At 39.6% G+C, this 23,424-nt stretch overlaps 1 protein-coding gene across 1 annotated transcript in view; it reads right to left on the bottom strand.

Moving 5' to 3' along the window:
* Window positions 1-564: 564 nt before the first annotated feature.
* The window catches only part of LOC120525118 (sodium/potassium-transporting ATPase subunit beta-2-like), a 34,914-nt gene continuing 12,054 nt past the window's right edge, over window positions 565-23,424 (bottom strand). The window contains exons 2-7 of the mRNA XM_039747143.1: window positions 10,014-10,142; window positions 8,633-8,737; window positions 7,693-7,898; window positions 6,414-6,473; window positions 3,437-3,532; window positions 565-2,284 (exon numbers count right to left, since the gene is read on the bottom strand). Coding sequence (XP_039603077.1) covers window positions 2,117-2,284; window positions 3,437-3,532; window positions 6,414-6,473; window positions 7,693-7,898; window positions 8,633-8,737; window positions 10,014-10,142 — 764 coding nt within the window. The 3' untranslated portion in view covers window positions 565-2,116. The remainder of the gene's footprint in view (window positions 2,285-3,436; window positions 3,533-6,413; window positions 6,474-7,692; window positions 7,899-8,632; window positions 8,738-10,013; window positions 10,143-23,424) is intronic.

Here is a 23,424-nt window from a genome sequence, read left to right as displayed (position 1 = left end):
TACCCCCTTTGTAAGGAGGAAGTAGGCCATAATCCAATTATAAAGATCTATCTACACACCTATCTATCTAATCCTTCAAGATTATTTTTTTAAAACCTAGATTTCAAAGTTTAAAAGTTTATGGCAAAATAATAATAATAATAATAATAACAAAGTAAAATAAAATATTTACAAGCCAGGCTAAATATTGCTTCTAGACACCCCGGGTCATCACATGAAAATAAATGATGAAAAGAGAGGAAATGTACTGAAGGCCAGAGTTATTTTTATTTTGGTTGTTTTCATTTTTTTAATGGAGGGAGTGTAGATTATTTTGGTTAGACTGGATACCAGAGAGGACCTAGTGGAATCTGGCGCTCCTGAGTGGAAGTTACCGTACATGGAAACATTACAGAAGGTGCATAAGGCGGAGCTTAGGATGACAGCAGATGCAGCAGTAGCGAGAAGAATAGAAGAGTAGCTGTGACCACTCACAGAGGGGTGATAAAGGGCATGGAGTGAATTTATTCAAATACTTTGGAACTGACCATAGGAGTAGTAGTCAAGTTTAAGGGCACTGTATTATTCTCGTAATTAAAGCACAAAAAAATAAATAAAAGCAAAACAGTTATCTAAGAGACAAGAGAACAGCGGAGCGTGCAGAGAGGTGCACTCAGGTTTTCCAAATCACATCATTTGTAGTTCATCATCCTAATGACAAAAAGAGCCAGCAGCAGCTCTCATGGAAAATAAGGTGACCTCCATGCCCCGTTAATAGTATATGTTTCTTAAGACAGCTACTCAATGAGGCATTTCTTAGTAACATATAAATGCTGGAGGCATTAAAAGAAAATAAAACATTAAGCGACAGCAACATTAAGAAAATAAAATAAATTTTGGGACACCCGTTCTAGATAGCTGGGCATGACTGGAGGATGCGGCTTGAATGGAATTGAAGTGTGCCACCGAGATCTCATGCTGCATCATATCCTCCTACCCAATGTTCTAAAGTCAGTCAAGCTTTAAAAGACCATGATGTCTGATTCACTTTTTTATGGTGGGGGGGTTAATGGGGGCAGGGGTAAATAGTGGGTGGGGGCTTCTTAAAATCTTTGTTGGGCCAAGTATCATCTGTATATTGCACTTTCTGGAAATTCCGATCCCAGAAAAGAAATTAGAGCATTCTTCATAAAAGAACATAACCTTTGGCTCATGACCTCAAGAGATGGATTGTTTCCATTTATACAAATCTTTAGCCGGTGAGCACTCAGGATCCTCACTTCCTACATTTCCCTGCCGTTTCAAATTTTTTTAAAAGTGCTAAGCAAGACAGATGACACCCAAGTGGTCTCCAAAGAGGGATGTGCCACAGCCTGAAAGTAGCGCAGATTTCTTCCTTGGATCACATCCCACAGAATTCTGAATCTAGGCTATTACTGAATTAGAGGTGCACTGGAGAGAGAGAAGGCCAAAAAGGGACTTAGAGTCAAGATAGGACAGCGGGAAGAAATGGTGGGGTCATGGGCAGATGGGGGTGGCCGCTAGTGAGCAGAAGAAAAGTCAAAGAAATAAGAAGGAGAGAGATAGAGAAGGAAAGAAAGAAAGAATGGGGATTAAACATTGCAGTGGTTTACAAGCCACCGAAGAACTTTGTCACCTTAATGGCCACCATCCCTTTGAGCCAACAATTGGTTGTTTAACCAGCTGGGGAGACTGAAACTGGTGTAGAGATTGTGATCAGCGGGGTTGTCAGAAGTAGCAAGAGTTTCCATTTCAGTGATTCAAGTCTTCATCTTTCACTCGGGTCTACTTCTCATTTTAATACGGGAACATGCCCTCCCATAATATCCTGGAAATCACCACTAGGCTGTGAGTTCGACGAGTGGCAACCCCCCAACCACTCCCCCTTCCCCTCCTCCCATCCCCCAGCATGCTGCCAGCTGTCGTGTCTTATTAGCTGTTGGTACTATTCCTTCACAGTTCTCACTTGCCAAACAGCAGCAAGTCCAGTGCAAAATATATGAGTGAGGACACGCCATTTCCCTGGAGAAGGGGAAGGGGATGGACAGGTGAGCGGACAGTTAAAAAGATGGGAAGGGGAGGAAGGGCGATGGTACCGGTGAGGTTATAGCTGCTCTTATTGACTCGTGCTGACTTGCAATGAGAAGTAGACACGACCAGCAAACTTGTCTCGGTCATCATTGGTTGCAACATTTGAAGCCACAACTTTGCATTCCACGTTGATCAAAGTGTTTAGTGTCAGATTCAAAAACTTGACGGCAACCAGAGGCTGGGAGTAGTTTACCTGAAAAAGAAAAGCAAAAATGGTAGAACAGTGTTAAGTTTGGATAGTCAAATTTCAAAGAGTCCCCACTGAAACAGGTTAGACTACCTCACGTAAACAGAGGACAACGACTGTTATCTTCTTCAGTGGGCTTGTTCCATGACAGATAACCACAATTACTTTTTTTTTTAATATAACCACTACATGTAGTGGCTTTAAAAATCCCTTCTTATAGAGTAGACACCCAAATATTTTAAGCAATGTGGACTAAAGTTGCTTCTGGGGCCCTTCCGGGATTAGGGGTCCTGGAGCTTAAGCTTCATTTCTTTCATAGCAGATCTACCCCTGTGCACATTCGGGACTAATTTAGAGTCAATAATCAACCTTTGAAAACTGTACCTGAACTAAAATTCACATAGACACAGGGAAAAGATGAAAACTCCATGCAAACAACAACCATACAGCCTTCATGAGGTACCACTGCTAACTGCCACAGCACTCACTAATGGTGTTTGACATTTGTAAATGTATATAGTGCACAGTCATTACATTACAATGACACTTTTACCATCCTTAAGCAGGAATAGGTGATAAGATACTGGCCTCTAAAACCATAAAGTTGCTCGTTCAATTGTGCTCCAAAAATTTAAAAAAATTTGAACAATTGCACAAATTATCACAGTGTATGCAGTGCCGTTGGATGATGTTAAATAAAATCAGGGTTGGTATGTTTTTAACATTAATTTAATTCTTTTGAATGAAGTATCATATTCACATCTCCAGAGCCCTGCCAGTATGGCATCTGCACAGTGCCCACGTGTCTACAGTATGCAGGAATTTGTCACACACATCTCACATATGAGCCGGTAGGATTAACTGACGTCTCAACATTGGCCTATGGAGAGTGGGACTGATCTGCAATGGACTGGCAACTGAGCCAGGGTTTGAAGTTGTGCAATGGCATCCTGTAACCCTGTAATGTACTATGCTGATTTAGAAAAAGTAATCCATGATTAGAGCAGCAAGCAACAACTTTTTCTATTTAGCGAATGAATATTTACTTTATTTAACACCAGAAGACTGAACACACTGCACTTTTATATAATTGTTATGGCGGTCAAAACAGACAATCAAAAGTAGTTACTACATTAATATTCTGAACATAATACTCACTTGTGTAATCTTTCCATAGTAGGGGAAGTACATCTTATTGAAGATGCCACCAGCAGGGTAGTAAGCGATGTTACCAACTTTGCTCGAGTCATCATTCTGTGAAGAAGCCAGAACAGGATACAGTCAGACATACTATACACCATCAGATGGTCCCAGATGAAGAGCCCAGGGATTTGGCTGCACTTTCTTGCAGCTACCTAAGGGCACTACAGCAGGTGTAGAAAAGATGCAAGCTCATATTGCCATTTTTTAATTTTTAATTAGAGTGCAACAGCATGAAGACAAGCATTTCAGGTAGCAGCATCTACTGCTGATCCAAAGCTGGGAGACCCTATAATAGCAGCCCATTGAGAGACCAGAGTTTTTGAGTACAATGCCAATTTATTAAAACTAAGGTTAAGCGCCCATGTGACTGAAAAAAATGATGAATGGTCTCCTGGTATTGTTTTAAATAGTCATAGCAATGCAATTTTCATCCATCCATCCACTCAGCTCCCAAATATTATGAACAATTTAGTTGAATGGTTCAAGAAAAAAATAGTCAATCAAGTAATTGTGTCATTTTTCAAAGTGTGATAATTTTCATAGTAGATTGCTATGAGATGATAGATAGATAGATAGATAGATAGATAGATAGATAGATAGATAGATAGATAGATAGATACTTTATTAATCCCAAGGAGATGAGCTACATTTGAGCCATATTTGACATATATCATGGTGGGGGCGGAAATACAATTCATTTTTAATATATTCAAAAAGCAATAAATGTTCATCCTAATTTTATTAATACATATAGTGCTTTCTGCCCAAAGATAAAAACAGCTACATCAGTCCATTAATTTTGTTACCCACTTGGGTAAATACGTGGAACATTTACACAAACACCCTTACTCACTGAGCCAATTTAGGGAATCTGATTAACCAAACACACACTTGCTTGGAATGTGAGAGGAACAACCCACATAGACACAACAAGAACGTGCAAACTCTACTCAGAGTCAAGATCTGAACCAGGACTCTGGTACTGTGAGGGTGCAGATGACATTAAAAAACTAAATTTAAACCAAAAATGTTACTTAGCCATTAAGTACTGACATGTTTGACATTTGCTGCCAGAAAAGGGCTATGGCTATTCACACTGCATGTTCGAATGATAGATAGAATGGATGAAAACCATGACAAAAATTTAAAAAATTATTAAGAGTAAAAAATCTAATCTATATATCTAACAGTAACTTCACATCTGCTGTATCTATTGCCTTTGCACTTAGCAGCATAATATAATGGTTATACATCTTTCTATATCTTTTTCTATCTAACTAAAATATTTATCACATGCTTTATAATTCAATTTGTATATATTTTCAACATCATGCTTTTATGCCTGTTTATTGCCTTTTATATCTACTGTATATATTTGTCTTATATAGATTATTTCATACCTATCTGAAATACAGCATCATTCAGTTCTACTTAGATGGCCTAATATAAACTTTGATATGATATTGTGCCTTTCATCTCTATCTATTCATGATATAGCATCTTTAACTATTGCCAAGCACATGCAACTGGAGGCAATTTAAAGGTTTGGGTGATTGTAATTCTTCATCTCTCTTTTCCTCTCTCTGCGGAAAGGAAGACTGACAGCCCTCCTCCTTCAACATCACTGCTGGGGTCTGCCCATCTGGACCTGCCTCTTCCTGCCCACATATGTCATAATCAGAGGATCCACCATCTTTGTCAGTCACCTGAGAGAACTCCAGTTTGAGAAAGACTCGATTTGCATTTAACAAACATTTTTTTTGTAATTGTTGTTCATCCAGTTATATGGGGTTTGATATAGTATCTGTGTATATTGCCTTTTAATATCTATGTATGTACCTGAGGTAGTGCATGTCATATCTATCTATCTATCTATCTATCTATCTATCTATCTATCTATCTATCTATCTATCTATCTATCTATCTATCTATCTATCTATTGCCAAATAAAAGTATTTGAACCCAAGACTTTTGTCTGTGCAGTTGTGTTTGGGGTTTGGAGGGTCTGAGATGCCCCCCCAGTGGTCACACTATCTATCTATCTATCTATCTATCTATCTATCTATCTATCTATCTATCTATCTATCTATCTATCTATCTATCTAATATATTGCCTTCCTTACTATTCTAAATATTTAATTCTAATATAGTGTGTTTCACATTGATTGTGTCTCACTAATAGTCTAAAAATCATTCCTCTGATTTGTACATTTATTTCCATATTATTATGAAAATTAGAAAATGTCATTCTGGATTTAAAACTTTTACTTTGTAAAGAAAAAAAAAAAATATATATATATATATGTTGACTATTTAAGTTTTAGTTGAGGCCGGCCATTACAAAAACATGCAGATTCTCCTATTACGTGGCTGCTATTACGGGTCTCACTCAGCAGACAGGCTTACCCATATATCCTTGCCAGCTTTGTACCTCTGCAAAATTGAGTGACAGGATGAAAGGTGGAAAAAGATGAAGAGGAATAGAACAGAAGAGCACAGTGATCAACAAACACAGATAACAGAAAACAGTGAAATCAAAGTGAGGCAGGCACAGAAGAGATGCAACACCAACCCTGTTTAGATTTCTAATTTCACAACCCAGCTGCCTGAATTCACAGCAGCACCCCCCAAACCACTCGCTCCCCCACCCTTTTCCTTCTCCTCACATCTCGACAATAACAGCAAGGCTCCAGAGCTTTGAGTCTAACAGAATGCTAGCCTTTCTTGTTTGAGATAAAAAGAGACGTAATTAGGTTATCCTCCTTCTCATTGGAGATGGTGCAGAAAGGGATGGATACGTACAGAAGGATGTCTAAATCTGACCAGTCACAACATTGTGCTCTCTAGGGGGGCTGGCTTTTCTAAAATTGCTCTCTTGCCCTATGCCTAACACTGAACATGTTTGAGTTTGGTAGTACAAAATCAGACTTACCATTCCTGTGCAGGATACATATGCAGGATTGGTATCATTTCCTGGTTTAAACCCGATGATCTGGAAAAGGTAGAAAAATTAAAATATTTTTTTAAAAAATGTATTATTTCTACCTGTATGAGAGACATGTACATCCTAAACACATACATGTTAAATTGACCAGTTCCTGAGCAAGTCACTTAACTTGCCTTTACTACAATTGTAAGTAAAATATGTTAAACATTCTATGTGTCATTGTAAAGTGTAGCAATGTAGTTTTTGCTAAAGAGTGGCTCTATATAAAAGCGCATGCTGAGTTGCGTCACAAAACTATCAAGAATATGTTCAATGAAAAGGTCTTTCCTTTGTGTTGGAATGCTATTTAATAGCAAAGCTGATATTAAAGAAAATTTTATTGTAAGCATGATTAAGTGTTTTTACATGTCAGTCCTTCCACTACTAAAAGCATGCTTAGAAATGGTCCTCTCTTGATGTCTTTCAGGGTGAATCAAGTAAATTAGAGAGAAAGTGGATTTAAGCCTGGAAGCACATCCTGATATAAAGAGTTCTGAGTATCTGAAACAAACTTCCAAAGCATGGAGTTGAAGCAGAAACCTTGACAACCTTTAAGAAGTATCTGGGTGGGATGTTGGGACATCTTAACTATTAGCTAAGCAAACAGGCTTGATGGAGAGAATGGTCTCATCTAGTTTGTCAAATTTCTTATGTTCTTATATCTGTTACATCTATTTTGATAATTTTAACAAGTCTTATTGATGTCAATCCTTTTTATCATGTTCATGACAGATTGTGTATTTCCCACCCTTTACACACCTTGTGACCTCAAGTACGTCACTTAACCTGTCTTGCACCAACATTAAAAAGTATCAGCTATCAGTTGTAATGTATTCCTCTAAATCACCTTACATAAAGATTTCAGCACAATATAAAATAAAATTAGCGATAATGAACAGCTCTAGACACTGGTGTTTGATTCTCAGAATCAGTCTTGATTATTTGGATTTCCGGCAACTTCCTAAAGATGTTCAGATTAGGCTGCCTGGCGACACTCAGTGGGGCTGAAATGAATGATTGGGAGTGTGAAAGTTTACCGGTCTTATGCCTATGTTATATTTTGTCATAAGGAGCACTACTGTATGCCAAGTTTACTTAATTCAGATTTACTCTGATGTTTATTTGAAATCACAGAGATGTATACAGTGAACAGCAGGTCATTCTCCAGCAAAAGACTTTTATGGCTGGTGGAAATGTGCTGTTACCAAATATCATCATAACCTACCCGGTTCATTTTGATGATGACACACGGCTTGCCTTCTGCATACCCGTAGGTGCGATCTATTAACCCTGAGCAGTTTTCCAGCATTGTCCGATTAAACTGGCATGACTTCTTGGGGTTGTTTCGTACATCACCATTGTCGTCCTGCAAGAAGTACTGGTCGGGTATACAGTTGTCATTGTTGGCGAGCTGTACGGAGTCATTGTAAGCTGTAGGAGAAGAGACGCATGTTAACATTACGTAGCTAAACAATGCATGTCTTGCATATTCTATATTCTCAACAAAGGCAAGATCTAAAAATCACAAGAAAAGTCAAAAACCTTGTACAGCAGAGAAGACCCAGTGGGGAATCTAAAATCCATATGCAAGGCAAAAAGCATAACCTGAGGGATGTGCTCTTTTTTTAATTCCCCTCATTTTCCATGATGCAACTACCACTTTGTTATTTTGCCTGGCAACATCACTAGGTGTAATGACAGGTGGTATGGCAAAGAAGGGGCAAAGGGCTTCTGGCTTAGTATTTGATGGGAAGAATGTATTTACAATTCAGCTAATTTCTGCCATTGGGGGCACTAAGAGAAGACAGATCACCTTCTTGAATATCCTGCAGCTTAAATGATCCTAGTCGATACAAGAGGTATTGCTTCTCACCTATGTCTTACATTTTACGGCATAATCAGGGATAGACAGAAAGCACTGACTGCTTATTTTAGCTGCCAGTTCTCAATGCATTCCTAAGGAAAAACATGTCACCCTTTGGTGTCCTTCAGGAAATCCTGAAGAGCAAGTGATAAAGAGACTGAAAATGAGAGCACCAGAATGATGCCTCCCTGAGCATCTCATGGCTTATCTCCAGTTACATTACATTGACGTGAGGGGTGATGTAAGAGAAGAATATTTTTAAAAGAGTTAATGAGAGGTAAAGGGAAAACTAGAAACATACATCCTAAGAAGGTATCCAGTGCATTGGTGTAGCCATCCCAGCTCTCCGTGTTGTTGGTGGTGAAAACGATGCTGAGGGAATCTGATTGTGGGCGGATCATCACTCCTGCAGCAAGAAAGAAAATCAGGAAGACATAAGTGGGTCATTCTAGTTATTGTATATCACTAGGGACTGACCAGCCTATATTTTAACTAATTGTCTTTCACATTCTTTCATATGCCAATTTTTCCAAGCTATCAAGATTCTCAATGACCAGATATCACCATTGAAATGGGAGGTGGACCACCCAGTGCCTGGATGAGTTGATGAGCTTCCATAACATTACTACAGAAAGGATATTATAGGAAACATTAAATAAATATTAAAAGGGGAATTTCAGCACCAGCTTTTGGGGCCTCCACCAGCAATATCACCACAACATGTAAAAAAATGATTCTGTTAATAAGAACAGTGATCAATTTACTTTACTTAATCATTACTATATATTTATTATTTATGTATTTTTAAATAGAAGAACAATAGCAGCATCATGCCTATGCTTTTTGTTTGCATTGTTGTACACTAGCAACACAGTGCATAGGTGGGGAAACATGGACCTCTCTGGCTGGATTGGAGGACCACATGGGTTGTGAGGCTCCAATTGGACGGGAAATGGCCATGAAGGAAAAAAGTTCACAAAAAGCTAACAGTTTTAAAAATAATGTTGTTGGCTGTGAGTTTTGGGGTTCTAATTATGGTACAGTACTAGTAATGCTTTCATGTTCTCAGTCTGTGTAGGTATTTGCTCCACATCCACAACACGTTTGCCACATTATTGCTGATACAAAATAAGTCCAATGTCATTGATGGAGGGTATGTATGTGAGTGTGCTGAGTGATTAAACAGCATCTTGTCAAGGTTTGGCCTGGTAGGAAAGGCTCTACATCATGACTGTGAACTAATTGAAAATGAAGGGTTAGTATTTAGCAGGTTTGGGACAGCATTAGAAAAAATAATGGCAACCTTGTATAAGATCTGCCATATTCGGGTTGGGAGCATTCGCTGATATTTTTTAGACATATAAGTCATAAAACTGAATTTTACTTTAGGAGGATAAAATATCCAATCTGTTTCATTTCATCTTTTTCTGTTACACCAGCTTAAATTATGTGTTTCAACTGTTAGTTGCAGCTTGACTATGGAGCTATGGAGCATTTCCTTGTTAAACTTAACTGTCACTAATCTAAGTGAGATGTCATGTTGGTATCACACATTGCTATATAGATTCTTTATAATCTCCTTGATGAATGCCAGTACTGAAAATGTGTGGGGGGTGGGGTTCGAGATGATGGGGAAACAAATTCTTTTCTAATTAGAAAATCAAACAAACTCTGTACTGTACCTGGACTGGACAGTCTGTCCTGATATGTAGGCTCATATGGATCTAATGTCTGTAACATGACCCACATTGTAAGACTGAAGAGACCAGTCAGAAAACTGTAGAAGACTATGTAGAAGAGCAAGATCAAAGCTGTGGAGAGAAAAAAAATAAGCTTTAAAAATTGTAGTTTTTTTTTTTTTTAACTTTAATTTTCTTTGACATTTCAACAAAATATGTTATTTTTTTCCTTTCTGTCCTCTCAGTTCAGCAAGGTCCATTTTCATCTTACAGTAAGCTCAGTTATAGGACACACTCTGGACTATCTATCTATCTATCTATCTATCTATCTATCTATCTATCTATCTATCTATCTATCTAGTTTCCTTTGCCTATTAGAGACACATTGAAAAGATTAGAGAAGCACTGAAGAGTACTTTTTGCTCATCTGTGTACTTGTTACATCTCTTTATGCACTTGAGTCAGTTTTACACTTACATCACATTCGGCTTTAATCCTAGTCGTCATTTTTATCCCAAAAGTTCACTCAGTAGGCACTTCAGGTAAATATCCTTTGCGCTTAGTAGTAAAATGCAGACTGCCGTGACAGTAAGTAATGGCGCTTTTCCACTGCATAGTACGGCACGACACGGTTCAGTTCAGCTCACTTTTGGGGGGTTTTCCACTGGTAACAGTACCTGGTACTTGGTCCTTTTTTTAGTACCACCTCAGCCAAGATTCCAAGCGCGCCGAACCTTTACCAAAACGTGACGTGTAAACTCTGCTGGTCACTGATTGGCCGGAGAAAATCGTCATTACTGCGTCACTGAACTTGCGACACGAGACACAACAGACCCGCTAGATTTTTAGCACAGCCAGCGAAGGTTCGGACGCACCATTTTTTCTTTTAACCAAAAATGGCTGTTTCGTGGTCTATTGAGGAAGTACAGACGTTCCTCTCGTTGGTAGCCGAGGCGGATCCAGCGAGAGCTGGATGGGCGAGCGGAATGAAAAAGTTTTTCAGGAGGTCGCTAAGCTCTTGGGCACACACGGCTACCATCGGCCTTACAAACAGTTAAAAACATCCACATGCCGAGAATGAAGAACACCATTCCGTCGATATGCTACATTGTTGTGTGTTTGTTTGTGGTGCGTTTACGATGATGTCACGGCAGTAGAGGCGGCACAACTATAACGACACGTGAATAATCCCGCCCACTCTAAAGCGGTACTAAACTGCAGTCGAAACGCAAACCGAGCCGAACTGAGCCGAACCAAGGTGAGCTGTACTGAACCGTGCTGTGCCGTACTATGCAGTGGAAAAGCGCCATAAGAGGTCTCAACTTTCATATTGCTCTTGGTGAATGTGGTCCAGTAGCCAATGGGGACATTTCGGTAAGGCAACAGGGCCCATCAATTTTGTTTTAAGTACTGGTACAATATTATTATATTGCTTAGGTTACAATGAATGACCAGTGCGTTAATGTTATACAGCATTGGGGAGGGTAAGTAAATTTACCTTGATCTTGACTTTTAGATTTAAAGACACTTGCTTCACTCTTCCAACCCCTCCCCCTTCCCCTCTCCTTCAGCCCCCAACCCCCCCGACCCCCGCTGCCCAACCCAAAGAGCGCGCTACACACCAGCCACTTTGTATCTCTGCCTCTCAAATTGTGAAAAGGGCTGAACGCATGCTAAGTAGATGCAGACGGATCAGCTGCTGGCTTGCTGCTACTGCTGCCAAGCTGCGTGTTCTGCTTGTCTTGCTGCACATCGATCATTTAAAAGCCTGTACAGCAGCTGTCTTTTTGTCTCACTGCCTTGTCTTGTGGGACATTAAAGTGTCTCTCGGGGGATGTTAAAGTGTCTCTCGTGGGACGTCAAATAGTCTTCTGAGAAGATTGCGTCTCGACCCAAGATTTTTTTATTACAATAGAGAGATACTCTTTCATATAAATGTGACTAAAAAGCTGCACTCTGACATTGCTCTAGATTCAAAGCAGGGCATTCATTTTCCATATTCTTTTTCTCACAACATCACTTGTTAAGATTTCAATGCTAGCTGTGATGTGCAAACCCAAATTATTCTCCCTTTCCAGAAAACTGCAGCTGTGCCTCAGTAGAGACTCCAGTGAGTGTCCTGCTTCTGTAGTCTTTTCACATAGACTAGCATTATGAACAATTAATTCATAACAGCATGTGTGCCCCTTTTGTTTCAAATTCTCCTTGAAAACCTGGCAAACTACCATAAAAAGGTATCTTGCCCATGTCGAGTGGTCCATGTGGAAACAAGTGGCAGCTGAGAACCTACAAAGATGAATTCTCAAGATTGAATCTTTTTGCTTATATCAATTCACATACCTCCTGTGTCCAAGGCACTCACATTCAAACACTGTGTCACTAACACATTCTGAAATGGTATTCATTTTGTATCCATTCATCCATGTACTGGGACCATTTAATACTAATTTTGCATCCTGAATTGGCAGCATTGGGCATAAGATAGGAACTAACTCTGAACAAGTACCATTCATCAGAGGTCATGTTCAGTCCCGTACACAATTTCATGCTAATGTTAGACATAATTTAGAAGTTAAAAAAAATATATTCAAAATAGAATTTTTGTCATTTTTGAGAGTAAAAGTAAACGATCACTGTGGTGACACACAGGGTTACAAAAAGAGAGTTGGTGGGCAGTTTTGAAATAGCAGGTATGCCCCTGTTGTGTAGCAAGTCTGTGTAATTGTGCTTCACAAGCCAAAATATAATTGCCCTGGAAGGGGAAACGAATACTGCACCTCTGTTTGTTGTTTTCTTCATTGTTACAACATTTGCAAGAAGGGTAAATAGGAGTCAGAAGAATATTTATTATGCTACCATACATCCTGGTAAGTGGCTCCAGCATATCTACCATACCATAAAGACAGTAGCTTACACTACTGTTCCTCCACGTTTTTATGATGTGAAAGGAAAGCCACACAGATGGGGAGAAATCATGTAAACCCCTCACAACCACTGACCAAGATCTAAACTGCAGCAGCATCAACTGCACCAGTGTGCACCACTTATACCCAGCCTTTTAATTTCATTTTTAACCTTCACAGTCTCATTATACCAGACCAGCTTTATATGTCAATTTCATGTATCGAATCGACGTTTTTTTACTTTAGAATTGCACCTTTACATTGTAGTGAAATTCATCCTAATTCAGTTGATGGAAAAATAGATAACACAAATATTTGTTGAACGAGGAGCCATCCATTTTTACCCATTAAACCCAAAACATTACATTGACATCAGGGCTGCCACCAACATGGTGACTCAGAAAGGCTTTGTAAAGATTAAACTTTAATGTTGCTCAGATAAATTTAATAAGATTTGGCTCTTTGCCCTGAATTAAGTGAAAGGTGTGTATCTGAGAGATTACGTTGGCTCCTCTTTTATGGAATTATGGACTCGCTGCTCCATGTGACAATCAGCTTTACCTTTTGTAATGAAAAGTAGCTTCAATAACGTGTACCAGACCAGATATTGTGGGAGAATAACAATGTTTGGTAATTTCCAAAAGAGTTAACCTAGAGTATTTTAGTCTATAAGAACCTATGTCACCATACAGGTGAAAAAAGCTCAGATATTGTTGGCTACCCTGCCTAAGATGGCAATGAGAACGGAGCTTACTGTACACGTATTAGGTTATGAGCAGCATCTGGCATCTGTTACCTTCATATATCATGAGACATATTTAAATTCATCCAACTATCAGCTCAGCCCAAGAATTCTCTTCTGCTAAGGAAAAACATTCATGTCTTTATTTGAAAAGCAGCATGGTCTTGAAACCTTCCCCTGCACAGATTCATATCTTGTGGACATCACTTCACGTTTTACTTCTCTAAATCAGATCATCTGAATTTCTCACATTGCCAACATGAACCTCACAAATAGGTTCATAGTCACAGCACATTCAAAACTAACAATAACCTTAGACATTTGTTTTTGAGAAGACAGAACTGAAGTTTATCTGTTGTTACTACCATCTTTTTAAAGTTTCTTCAACTTCAGATAAGGCATCAACCAAGGATAATGAAAACAAGCATTGTGGTTTAGTGTTAAGGTCATTGGCCTCAGAATCGCACAGCCGCCCGTTCAATTCCTGACTATGACCCTGAGCAAGTCACTTAATGTCTCTGTGCTTAAGGCATAAAGATTTGTATTGCTCCGGTACTGGGGCTCAAATTATATGGTGCCATTCAGTATAACTACAACCTTGTAGGAAGAAACTAAACACATGGACAAGGAGACAATGTGCAAATTCACAACAGGTTTTCTCTGGTATCACTGTACATTCCCTGAACAATATAGTGTATATAATGGACTGCTGCTATAGCTAAAAGTGATGTATAATCATACCGCAGATTGATTCAGAGCTATTAACATACTGTAACAAGCTTGGAGAACATACATCCCTAGTTTTTTCTATTGGTTCTTATTATTAATAGCATCTTATATATGGGGGCTCACCATTAGGTAAGTAGATGACCTTCACTTCCCCAGTCCTAGCACTGTTGGTTTTTGTAAAATATGATGGAGGATTCAAGAAGAAAGTGGAGTTTCAGAGTATTTCCTGTAGTGCAGTACTGAAGTTAGTCTAAAGGATGCCCTCATGGTAATAATAGCAGCGCATCAGCAGTAATTGCATTGTCTCAACATATATGATGATGTACAGGAGTTACCCACATAAATATGCCAGTGGCCATTGTGGGAGAATACAGTCCAGTTCAGGAGTTTTGAGATCTGTTAAATGGCAGCAGGTAGATCTGATAACTAGCCGTTTGGCCCATGCTCCTCAGGGCTTTGCATGGTCCTTTAAGAGAATGTTAAGATCCATTATTAAAGGGATACCTAAGGTCCTGGTTTATTGATTGGGGCATTCTCTAGACCATTCCTGACCCCAGAATTGATAGCTGAGCTTCCTTCAAAAGTTGGTTCTGGGGCTTACAATCCCCTAATAGTCACCAGTATAGTGAACTTTGATTTTGGAGGTTTGGTGTGGACAACAATTTGACTGGGTTGAGTAAGAGAGGTCAGAGGGTACAGAGAAGGTGAAAAGAGAGAGATGGAGAAGATGATGACTTAAAGTGCAGTGGTGCAAGATAAAAGACTTGTGCTTAGTTCAGCTCCGCGTTGATACAAGTGGTTTGTTTTCCCATATGATTTGAAGCCCAGTCTCTATTGCTCTGCACCTTTTTTCATCTTTTTTCAATTAAAACACTTTCCTTTACTTACTTTGAACTTGATGGCAATATTTAGGTTCAACTCCAGAATGCTCTTTATGGGCCACAATAAACAGTCATGGTCATTCACCTTCAATTCTACTGGCCCACAACGTTCATTCTCTGCTGCAGAGTCACCTGCAGAAACTTTTTAGAAAATCCAGGAACTTTTGTAGCATTCCCATCACAGGAACCCAATGCCGTTTGTAGTTCCTGGTACGTTTTGTAGCTCCTTTCCCAGAGTGTGTACTTTTTGTTCAATGAGGTACTATCATGGGTGGGGCTCAGGCAATGACTGGTTGATCACAAGCACTCGTGTCATCTTACAAATCTGTTGGTAGACTAATTAGTTATTGAAAGAGTTATTGGTGAAGATTTGAGTGCCACATTTCGCACCACATCACTCTTTTATAACCGCCTCCCTGGTGTGAGGCGCAATGCACTGCGTCAAAGCAATGCAATTCCGCTTAGTTTGAAGCAACAAGGTGGGGGTGCCCCCGTGAACTTGTAAAACACATCTCATCACATTACTATTCTTTCCATGTCATATTTTTTGCATAAAGGCTACAGTTCCTGTTGTGTGGTGTGAAGCACAACACCCAATAGTGGCCCAGGGCCTACATTGCACAGGAACGCATTGGTGTCTAAAAACAAAGTTGTTGTAGTGGGGAAACAACAGATTTTTCAATCAAATTTTGCCATCAGTGGCACAGAGTACATCATGGTAGTCTCTGCATCTCTGTGGCAATTCTGCACCCAAAACATGTAAATCATTCACAGACAGATAAAGTAGATTTTATACACCTACTGTATCTGTGCTGTACTATAAAATGTACACCGGACACTTCCTCACATTTAATAGAATATGTTAGGCATGAAAGAATCTGTGCCAAAACTGTGAGCAACATTTCAAGATGACCAAAGAATTTGGTCCTTCAGGTATATTATTTATAGTATTTAGCCAAACTGCACTTTAAAGGGTGGGGTATGTAGAATGACACAAATTGATTAGAGGGGGCAAGAACTCGTGATGGACCAGTTTGGAGTCACTAGTTACACTTAGCCTACACGTGTATGTCAACTTCACTTCCAACCCAAGCCCTTAGAATTGTGAGGCAGCAGCAGCACCAACCTCTCACTTTTAGTGTACTTTCTCATGATTTTCTCTTTTTAACATAACTGATTTAACAAAGATTGCTGAATGCAGGAAACGACTTCCACAGATTTTTAAAATAAAAGCACATTCAAGTAAACAATTTGACTTTAATTTTGGTAGCACTGTTTCATTGTGAACTTCAACCCAAAGTACTTTACAGGTACAGTAAAACTACTGCATTTCTATTGCTTTACAACTCACTCTGGGTTGCAGATAAAGTCAAAATTGGCTTTAAACCTGGAGCCTTGAACTTTACAGTTTAGCCACTAAGGGGTGTAACTGAAGGAAAATGAATCTTTAAAGAAGACACATAACATAACATTTGCATATCTGCCTAATTCCGTTGTTTGGAAATAAGGCAGAAAGCAAATCTGGACTGGGCCACCAATCTTTCACAGGACCCATTAACACACAGTCATAGAAGGCCACCTAAGAAGTGCCAGTCAAACTAATAATGAATATCTCTGAGATGTGGGTAGAATCCCAAAGCACCAAGAGAAGACCCATGCAGTCTTCAGGAGAACATGCCAACTCTACATAGGCAATGCCTGATAATCTCATTTGCTTTAGTGAGAGGTCAAGTAAAATGACACCTTTTATTGGCGAACTAAAAAGATTACTATATGCAAGCTTTCGAGGCAACTCAGGCCCCTTCTTCAGGCAAGTTCGAATGCTTACATATTGTAATCTTTTTAGTTAGCCAATAAAAAGTGTTGTTTCGCTTGACTTCTCACTATTTCTGTAATGGCTAACACGGTACAACACCCTCCTTCTACTTTGCCTTGTAGTTTAATTTGACTTATGAGAATATTTCTGTTGAGAAAAAATCAAATGAGCAGACCTGTGCAATAACTGGCTGTGTAGTAATGGCTAATGCCACAGAAGCCTGATAAATGCCCATTTTCACAAGTTAAAGTAAAGGTTGAATGTTCTTAGTCACCTTATCTTAATAAGAGCCATTTTAAGAGTTCTGCTGCAGTAAGATTAACCTTTATTGCTTTTGACCATTTTAATGTTCATTCTCTCTTCTTAATGAGGCTCAGCCTGAAGCACAAAACGATTGACTCCAGAATGAGAATGAGCCCAGGATCTGCATCTGACCCCTGTCCCTAAGGACAGTAAATGCATTTTCATGAATACAGCGCACACGCATGCGTAGCTTTGCCCCCTCACTCACGATAGATGTGAAAATCCTGCTGTCCACGCCTTCACAAGCAAGTCTCATTCATTCAAAGCCCCTCATGTTGATACTCACAAGTGGATTTATATAATCTGCCCCGTAAAGCTTTTGATGACTTATTGGATACAAACCAGATGGCAACGCTGGCCTCTCCCTCTTTGGGGTCAGCTGTCCATAGTGTGGTGGTCACATTTAAAGAGCTGGCCTTTGAACAGGAATACCAAAGGATGCTTGGAGACCTCCATCCACAGATTCCTTCCTCTGGTGCCTAATTCCAAACAGAATCTCTGGAATGCCAGAGAAATGGCCATATTCTACCTTTGACAGCAGAGCACTAACCCAAGTGCCCCGTACACAAATGGACTTGAATGGAAAGGCAGCTCCAAACTGTGCCATTTTCTAATGATGGCAGGGGTCTTTCACTGGACAAGACAACACTGCCCTGTGTTCAGCAAATACAAGGATGTGGGTTTTAGCAAGTCACACCAGTGGCATTGTCACTCTGGCCCACACTAAGTACTAAAGCTTTCCTTGCTTCTGACCAAATGTCAGAACAGACATGCTAAAACCTGAGCCCTTATTACACTAATCCTCTTTTCTGTAAAACCCCAGGCTATGTCCACCGAGGAGCACTCATTTAACCCACATTTCTGTGCCGTGTGTGTGTGCGGGAGGGAGGGAGGGAGTGAGGAGGGGCCTTTAGCACCTCTCCCATAGAAACAGCACTGCAGATTACTAAACGGGCAGGGGGTGGCCGGGGCTGATTGGCACATGCCAGCTTCAGATGCAGTGGAAGGGTATTCTAATTTTTTTTCTTTCTCTGTGCCCACCCCCATTCTCTCCAGGCTAAAGAATGAGATATATTAATCTGGGATTGAAACACTGGCCAGCCTCCAGTTTCATTACTAAAGGACAAGCAGGCCAACAGAGGAGAGAGGATTAATAAGCATATTCACTTTTATAACAGGTAGGGATCCTAGGGTGGTCGGGTGGAGTGAAGGAAAAGGGGAAGCTGCAGCTGTAAGGAAGTGCAGTTATTAAGAGAAAAAGGCAAAGCAAAAAAAAAAAAAAAAATGACATCACGTTAGCTCCAAGATGGAGTCTCTCCTGAGTTGAGCAGCTGGAGCCAAAATGGCTTCCGTGAAGCTGCAGTCCTTAAATCATTTCTCATCAGGCTGTGACAGCAGTGATAAATTATCCTGGCACTGGTAATGCATTGAAGAAACTGTAAGCATTTAAAGGTAATTTTGAATAAGAAACTAGAAATATCAGCAATCAGGGCAAAGGGGGCAAAGTTGGACAGGAGACACCACACAAGCAGTGTAAGAGTCAAATGGATAACACCATATGCAAAAGAAGACCAAAAAGAAAAAAAAATTAGGCATTAATAGCTCTAGAGAAGTACAAGAAGAGACTGTAGAATGAATACCATGAACAAAAATGAGTACAGCAGGGAGAGGCCTGGAGTAAGATGGACAAAAGTTAATAGCACCACTAGCAGCTACTGTTTTACCTGTAAACTAAATGTTACAATCTGTAATAACCAGACTCCAGAATACGGATACAAGTGTGTGTGTGCCACTGCAAATAAAGGGTGCCGAGAAAACGTAGTAACCATTGACTGTGGTGATTTGATAATGTGAGGTAAACAGGAAGAAATATGACACCATAATGCAGTTTGAGCTACATAATTTGTATGAAAATGTGCTATATAAATGTTGTTGTTGTTGTAATGAAAAATGAATGCTATTAGCATTAATAGCTAGAAAAATTCAAAAGACTTTCTAATATTGGAATAAGACATAGGCAGTGTGCCATAGAGGTCAAGGTTGTGGGTTCAAATCCCACTACTGATACTGCGTGACCCAGAGCAAGTCAATTCACATGCCTGTGCTACAATTAGAAAAATAAAAAAATGTAACCAATTGTATCTTAAAGGTAAGTCGCTTTGGATAAAAGTGCAAATTAAACACAGAGGGGGGTTATTACAGTACAGGTCAAGTCACCTTACACAACTTTTCCAGTGACTTTCTGTTGCTTCATTGATGAGGGAGAGTCAAGCTAAAATTAGAAAATGGAATGACCCTTAACAAAACTGATAATGTCAATTCTCAATGTAATCTCCACCTTTCTCAATGCACTTGCGCCACCTGCCTGGAAGTGCCCGGATTCCAGCAGAATAAAAGGTTTTGTTTTGTCCTCACAACCACTTGTGCACCGCTTTCTTCACGTCATCATCTGTCTTGAAATGACGACCACCCAGATGTTTTTTAGCGACCCAAAAAGGTGGAAATCACAAGATGCCAAATCTGGTGAATAAGAAGGATGTGGCAATACCTCAAACTTCAGTTTCTCCAGACAAGCCTTGGTGTTCTTAGCAGTGTGCGTGCGGGTGGGCATTGTCTTGCAGCAAAAGGACTCCTTGAGACAGCAGTCCCTGCCACTTGGATCGAGTAGCAGGCTTCACATTGGTCTCCAGCAAGTCACATTAACTTGCACTAGTGACTGTAGTACCCCTCGGCATGTAGTGTTCAACAGTAACTTGGGTGCATGAGTGGTTGAGAGGGCAAGACAAAACCTTTTATTCTGCTGGAATCCAGGCACTTCCAGGCAGGTGGCGCAAGTGCATTGAGAAGGGTGCAGACTACATCGAGATATGACATTATTAGTTTTGTTAAGATTTGTTCCATTTTTTAATAAACCCCATTTTCTAACTTTAGTTTGACTCCCCCTTGTATATATTCTTTGACAGTGGTCCCATACTGGCCAGATGTGAAGACTGACATACCCAGTGACTCAGTCCAACCAGTCTGTGACTTGTCTCAACAAACATCAAACCTTTTGAGTCATGGGGCGGACCCTGTGTATGCGAGTGTTGACGGCCAATGAGCGCACACCTGGAAGTACAAGGTGTATAATTCAGCTACGAGAAATAAGGACCTAACAAACAGAAGAGAGGTTCATCTGTATGATGTTGCATGTTTTACATACCATAACAGAATGGGAAAGAAAGACAAAGAAAGGGAAGAGACTGAGGCTGAACTCGCTGTGCATGTAAAGCCTTCACATGGGCACCAGCTCATGAATGGACAGTTCATTATTGGCAGTCACAAAATGGGGCAAGCTCGTGAAATTTTGGAAATGTTAAACTTGTCTGAAAGTCATTTTTGGAATATTTCCAATTTGCTATTACCAGCAAAATTCTAAATGGGTAAACTGTCATCCTCAGGTGGAAAACATCAGCAACTCGGTCATCAAGTCTGACATCCCCTTCTACTAGAAGTTATGTAATGTGACATCAGCTTCAGATAAAAACAGATAGGAAATATGAAATGTGTGATAATCAGTGTCTAGCAGATACACCTTAATATGTACAAGAGGTATAAAAATGAACACCACGACCTGCAACAACATTTTTCAAACACCAGTACCTGCCATAACTACTGAAGGTAAAGGCGCTGTATTATAAGTAAGAGATTGAAAGAAAGCAGTAGGAACAACCAAAATAGTTTTAAGTGGACAATCAACTGCTTTAGAGTAAGTGGCAGGAAGATGAGCACTGCAACCACTGCAAGTAGAAGCTCCACCAGTAAAAAGTAGAAAGGACCACATTCAGCAATAAGAGAGACATCCTTAACAATATAGTAAGTACACTTTCTGTAACTACAGCAAGTGTAAAATGAAAGACATTGAGATAGGGATCACTCCGAGTATTGACTACTGAAAGGAAGGACTGCATATCATCAGTAAAGATAAACAGCACTACTAGCAAGAACCAATTTAAAATGAGACGTTTTTAATATGAGAGTAAGACGTTTCAAGGGTGTGGTGATACTTAGCAGGACTAAGCAAAAGGAAATCACGAGAGAGAGCGAAAAAGATGTCCGGGAGATTTACGTATATATTTGATTTTTTCCACAGCTTCAAAGTTTTCAACCCAGAGGAAGATCTATGAACCCCCATATAACTCTACCTACCTCTCTGTCCTCTGCCAATTCACTCTCCTTTAAAAAAGGGTGCCACCAGGATCTAGAAACGTGATTGTTTGGCGAGTAGAAATAATAATAATAATAACTCTTTGCATTTCTATAGCGCTTTTCTCACTACTCAAAGCACTCAAATGAAGACCTTCTCATTTTACACCGTGCCTTTGTGATCTGAGGGCACCTTTTAAACAGCAATATTAAACAAGATTTCCCACCTCTGACGTTAACCATTTTTATTATTTTATTTGGGTTTATTTTACAGAAAACTAAGAATGAGCCACAAACAGTTACATTCAATTTAAAACTAAACAGTTCTATGAATATAAAAGTCAGGAACATGAGGCAGTAGCAGTCATAGCAAGTAGAAGCTCTGTTGGCTAAGACAAAGTGGTACATCAGAAACAGGCATTGTGACATGAACCTCTACATCAACTGAGCAATATATCACTACCAGGAAATAATCAATGACGCTTCATATGTTAAGTGGAACAAGTTGAACGATGGACATTATCACCTGCTAAAGTAGCTTGTTGAAAGGAGGAGAGTAAGGAGAAAAATGAATGCCAGCATAAGGACAGGCTTGGATAACAAAAGAGATGGCAGAAGATTGGTGAACCACCACTGCTATGGAGAACTGCTCAGTGTAATGAGTAAGAGTATAGAAAGATAACCATGTATGTAAAAAAACTATAGTAATAGAGTAAGAAGCAGAGAAGAGGAACACCACTAGCAAAAAGAATCCATTTAAAAACAGACTCAGTATTATGAGCAAAAATGTAGAAAGATGACCACTATTAGCAGCAACTACATTAAGCAGTGTGTCTGCAGGAAGTAGTACCATTAATGTCCCTTATGTAGTAGCTGTTTTAAGTAAACAATGATAAACACCAATGCCAGTTACTACTACCTTGATTTGATGCTCCATACCACAAGTACAAGATAAAAAAAGACAAGTTAGAGCCAATATAAAATACAGGGTCCATATAACGAATAAGACGGGAAAGTGCCCAGGCCATTTTTAGTAAAGGTTTTGTAGTAGGAAGTGGAAAGAGAAATGAAACTACAACTAATGTACCAAAATGTAAAATAATGTTTTCAAACCAGCTTAATCTAATCCAGGGTGCCTATCCCAGCAACACCTGGGTGCACAGCAGAAACCAGCTCTAGTTAGGTTGCCTAGCCCATTATAGAACTACCAGTAATAACCACTGAAAATTTCATAGTCCATCTTTTCATTTTTTTAAACTTCAGGGTTGTAGGAAGAATCCAAATCATGAAGGAAAAAAACAGTACAGGCAAGGAAGCAAGCACAACATTGTTTCTTGGAGTGTGATTGTTTTTTTGCTCCTCTAGTTAAGAATTTTAACTCACTGCTGTATAAAATTTCGGAACAGTTTCTTCTTACACCATTAGGAAAAATGAGCTCCACCTTGTGTTAAGCTCCATAGCTTCAATTATGTATACTCACCCTACCGTTCAGCTAGCAGTTAGCATCAAGCCATCTCTGAAGCATACGAGTAGCTTCTGTTGGAGAGGGTGACAAGATGAGGGTTTTCATTCCAGCTCATTCATAGGTTAAAACTCCACACATTTAGAACAATCACTTTAAAGTGGACAAGCCTAAATTTTCTGAAATACTTGACAAAGTGTATCACTTTCCCCCAATCAGCCATTCAAGGTGTTGTCCAGAACTGCCGTTGCTTTATTTCCACAGTAATGGTAGTCCAAGCCTAAAGCATGTAGTTAAACTCTTAGATGAGTTCAAACCTTGGACACAATAGAAGACCACTGTACTACTGCTAACTCATACTGAAAACCTCTACCCATAATCGATATCTCACTC

The sequence above is a fragment of the Polypterus senegalus genome, chromosome 3 (genome assembly GCF_016835505.1).
Source record: "Polypterus senegalus isolate Bchr_013 chromosome 3, ASM1683550v1, whole genome shotgun sequence".
NCBI classification, from domain to species: domain Eukaryota; kingdom Metazoa; phylum Chordata; class Cladistia; order Polypteriformes; family Polypteridae; genus Polypterus; species Polypterus senegalus.
Note: the sequence above shows the minus strand (reverse complement) of the source record. Positions and strands in the feature narration are given on the sequence as shown.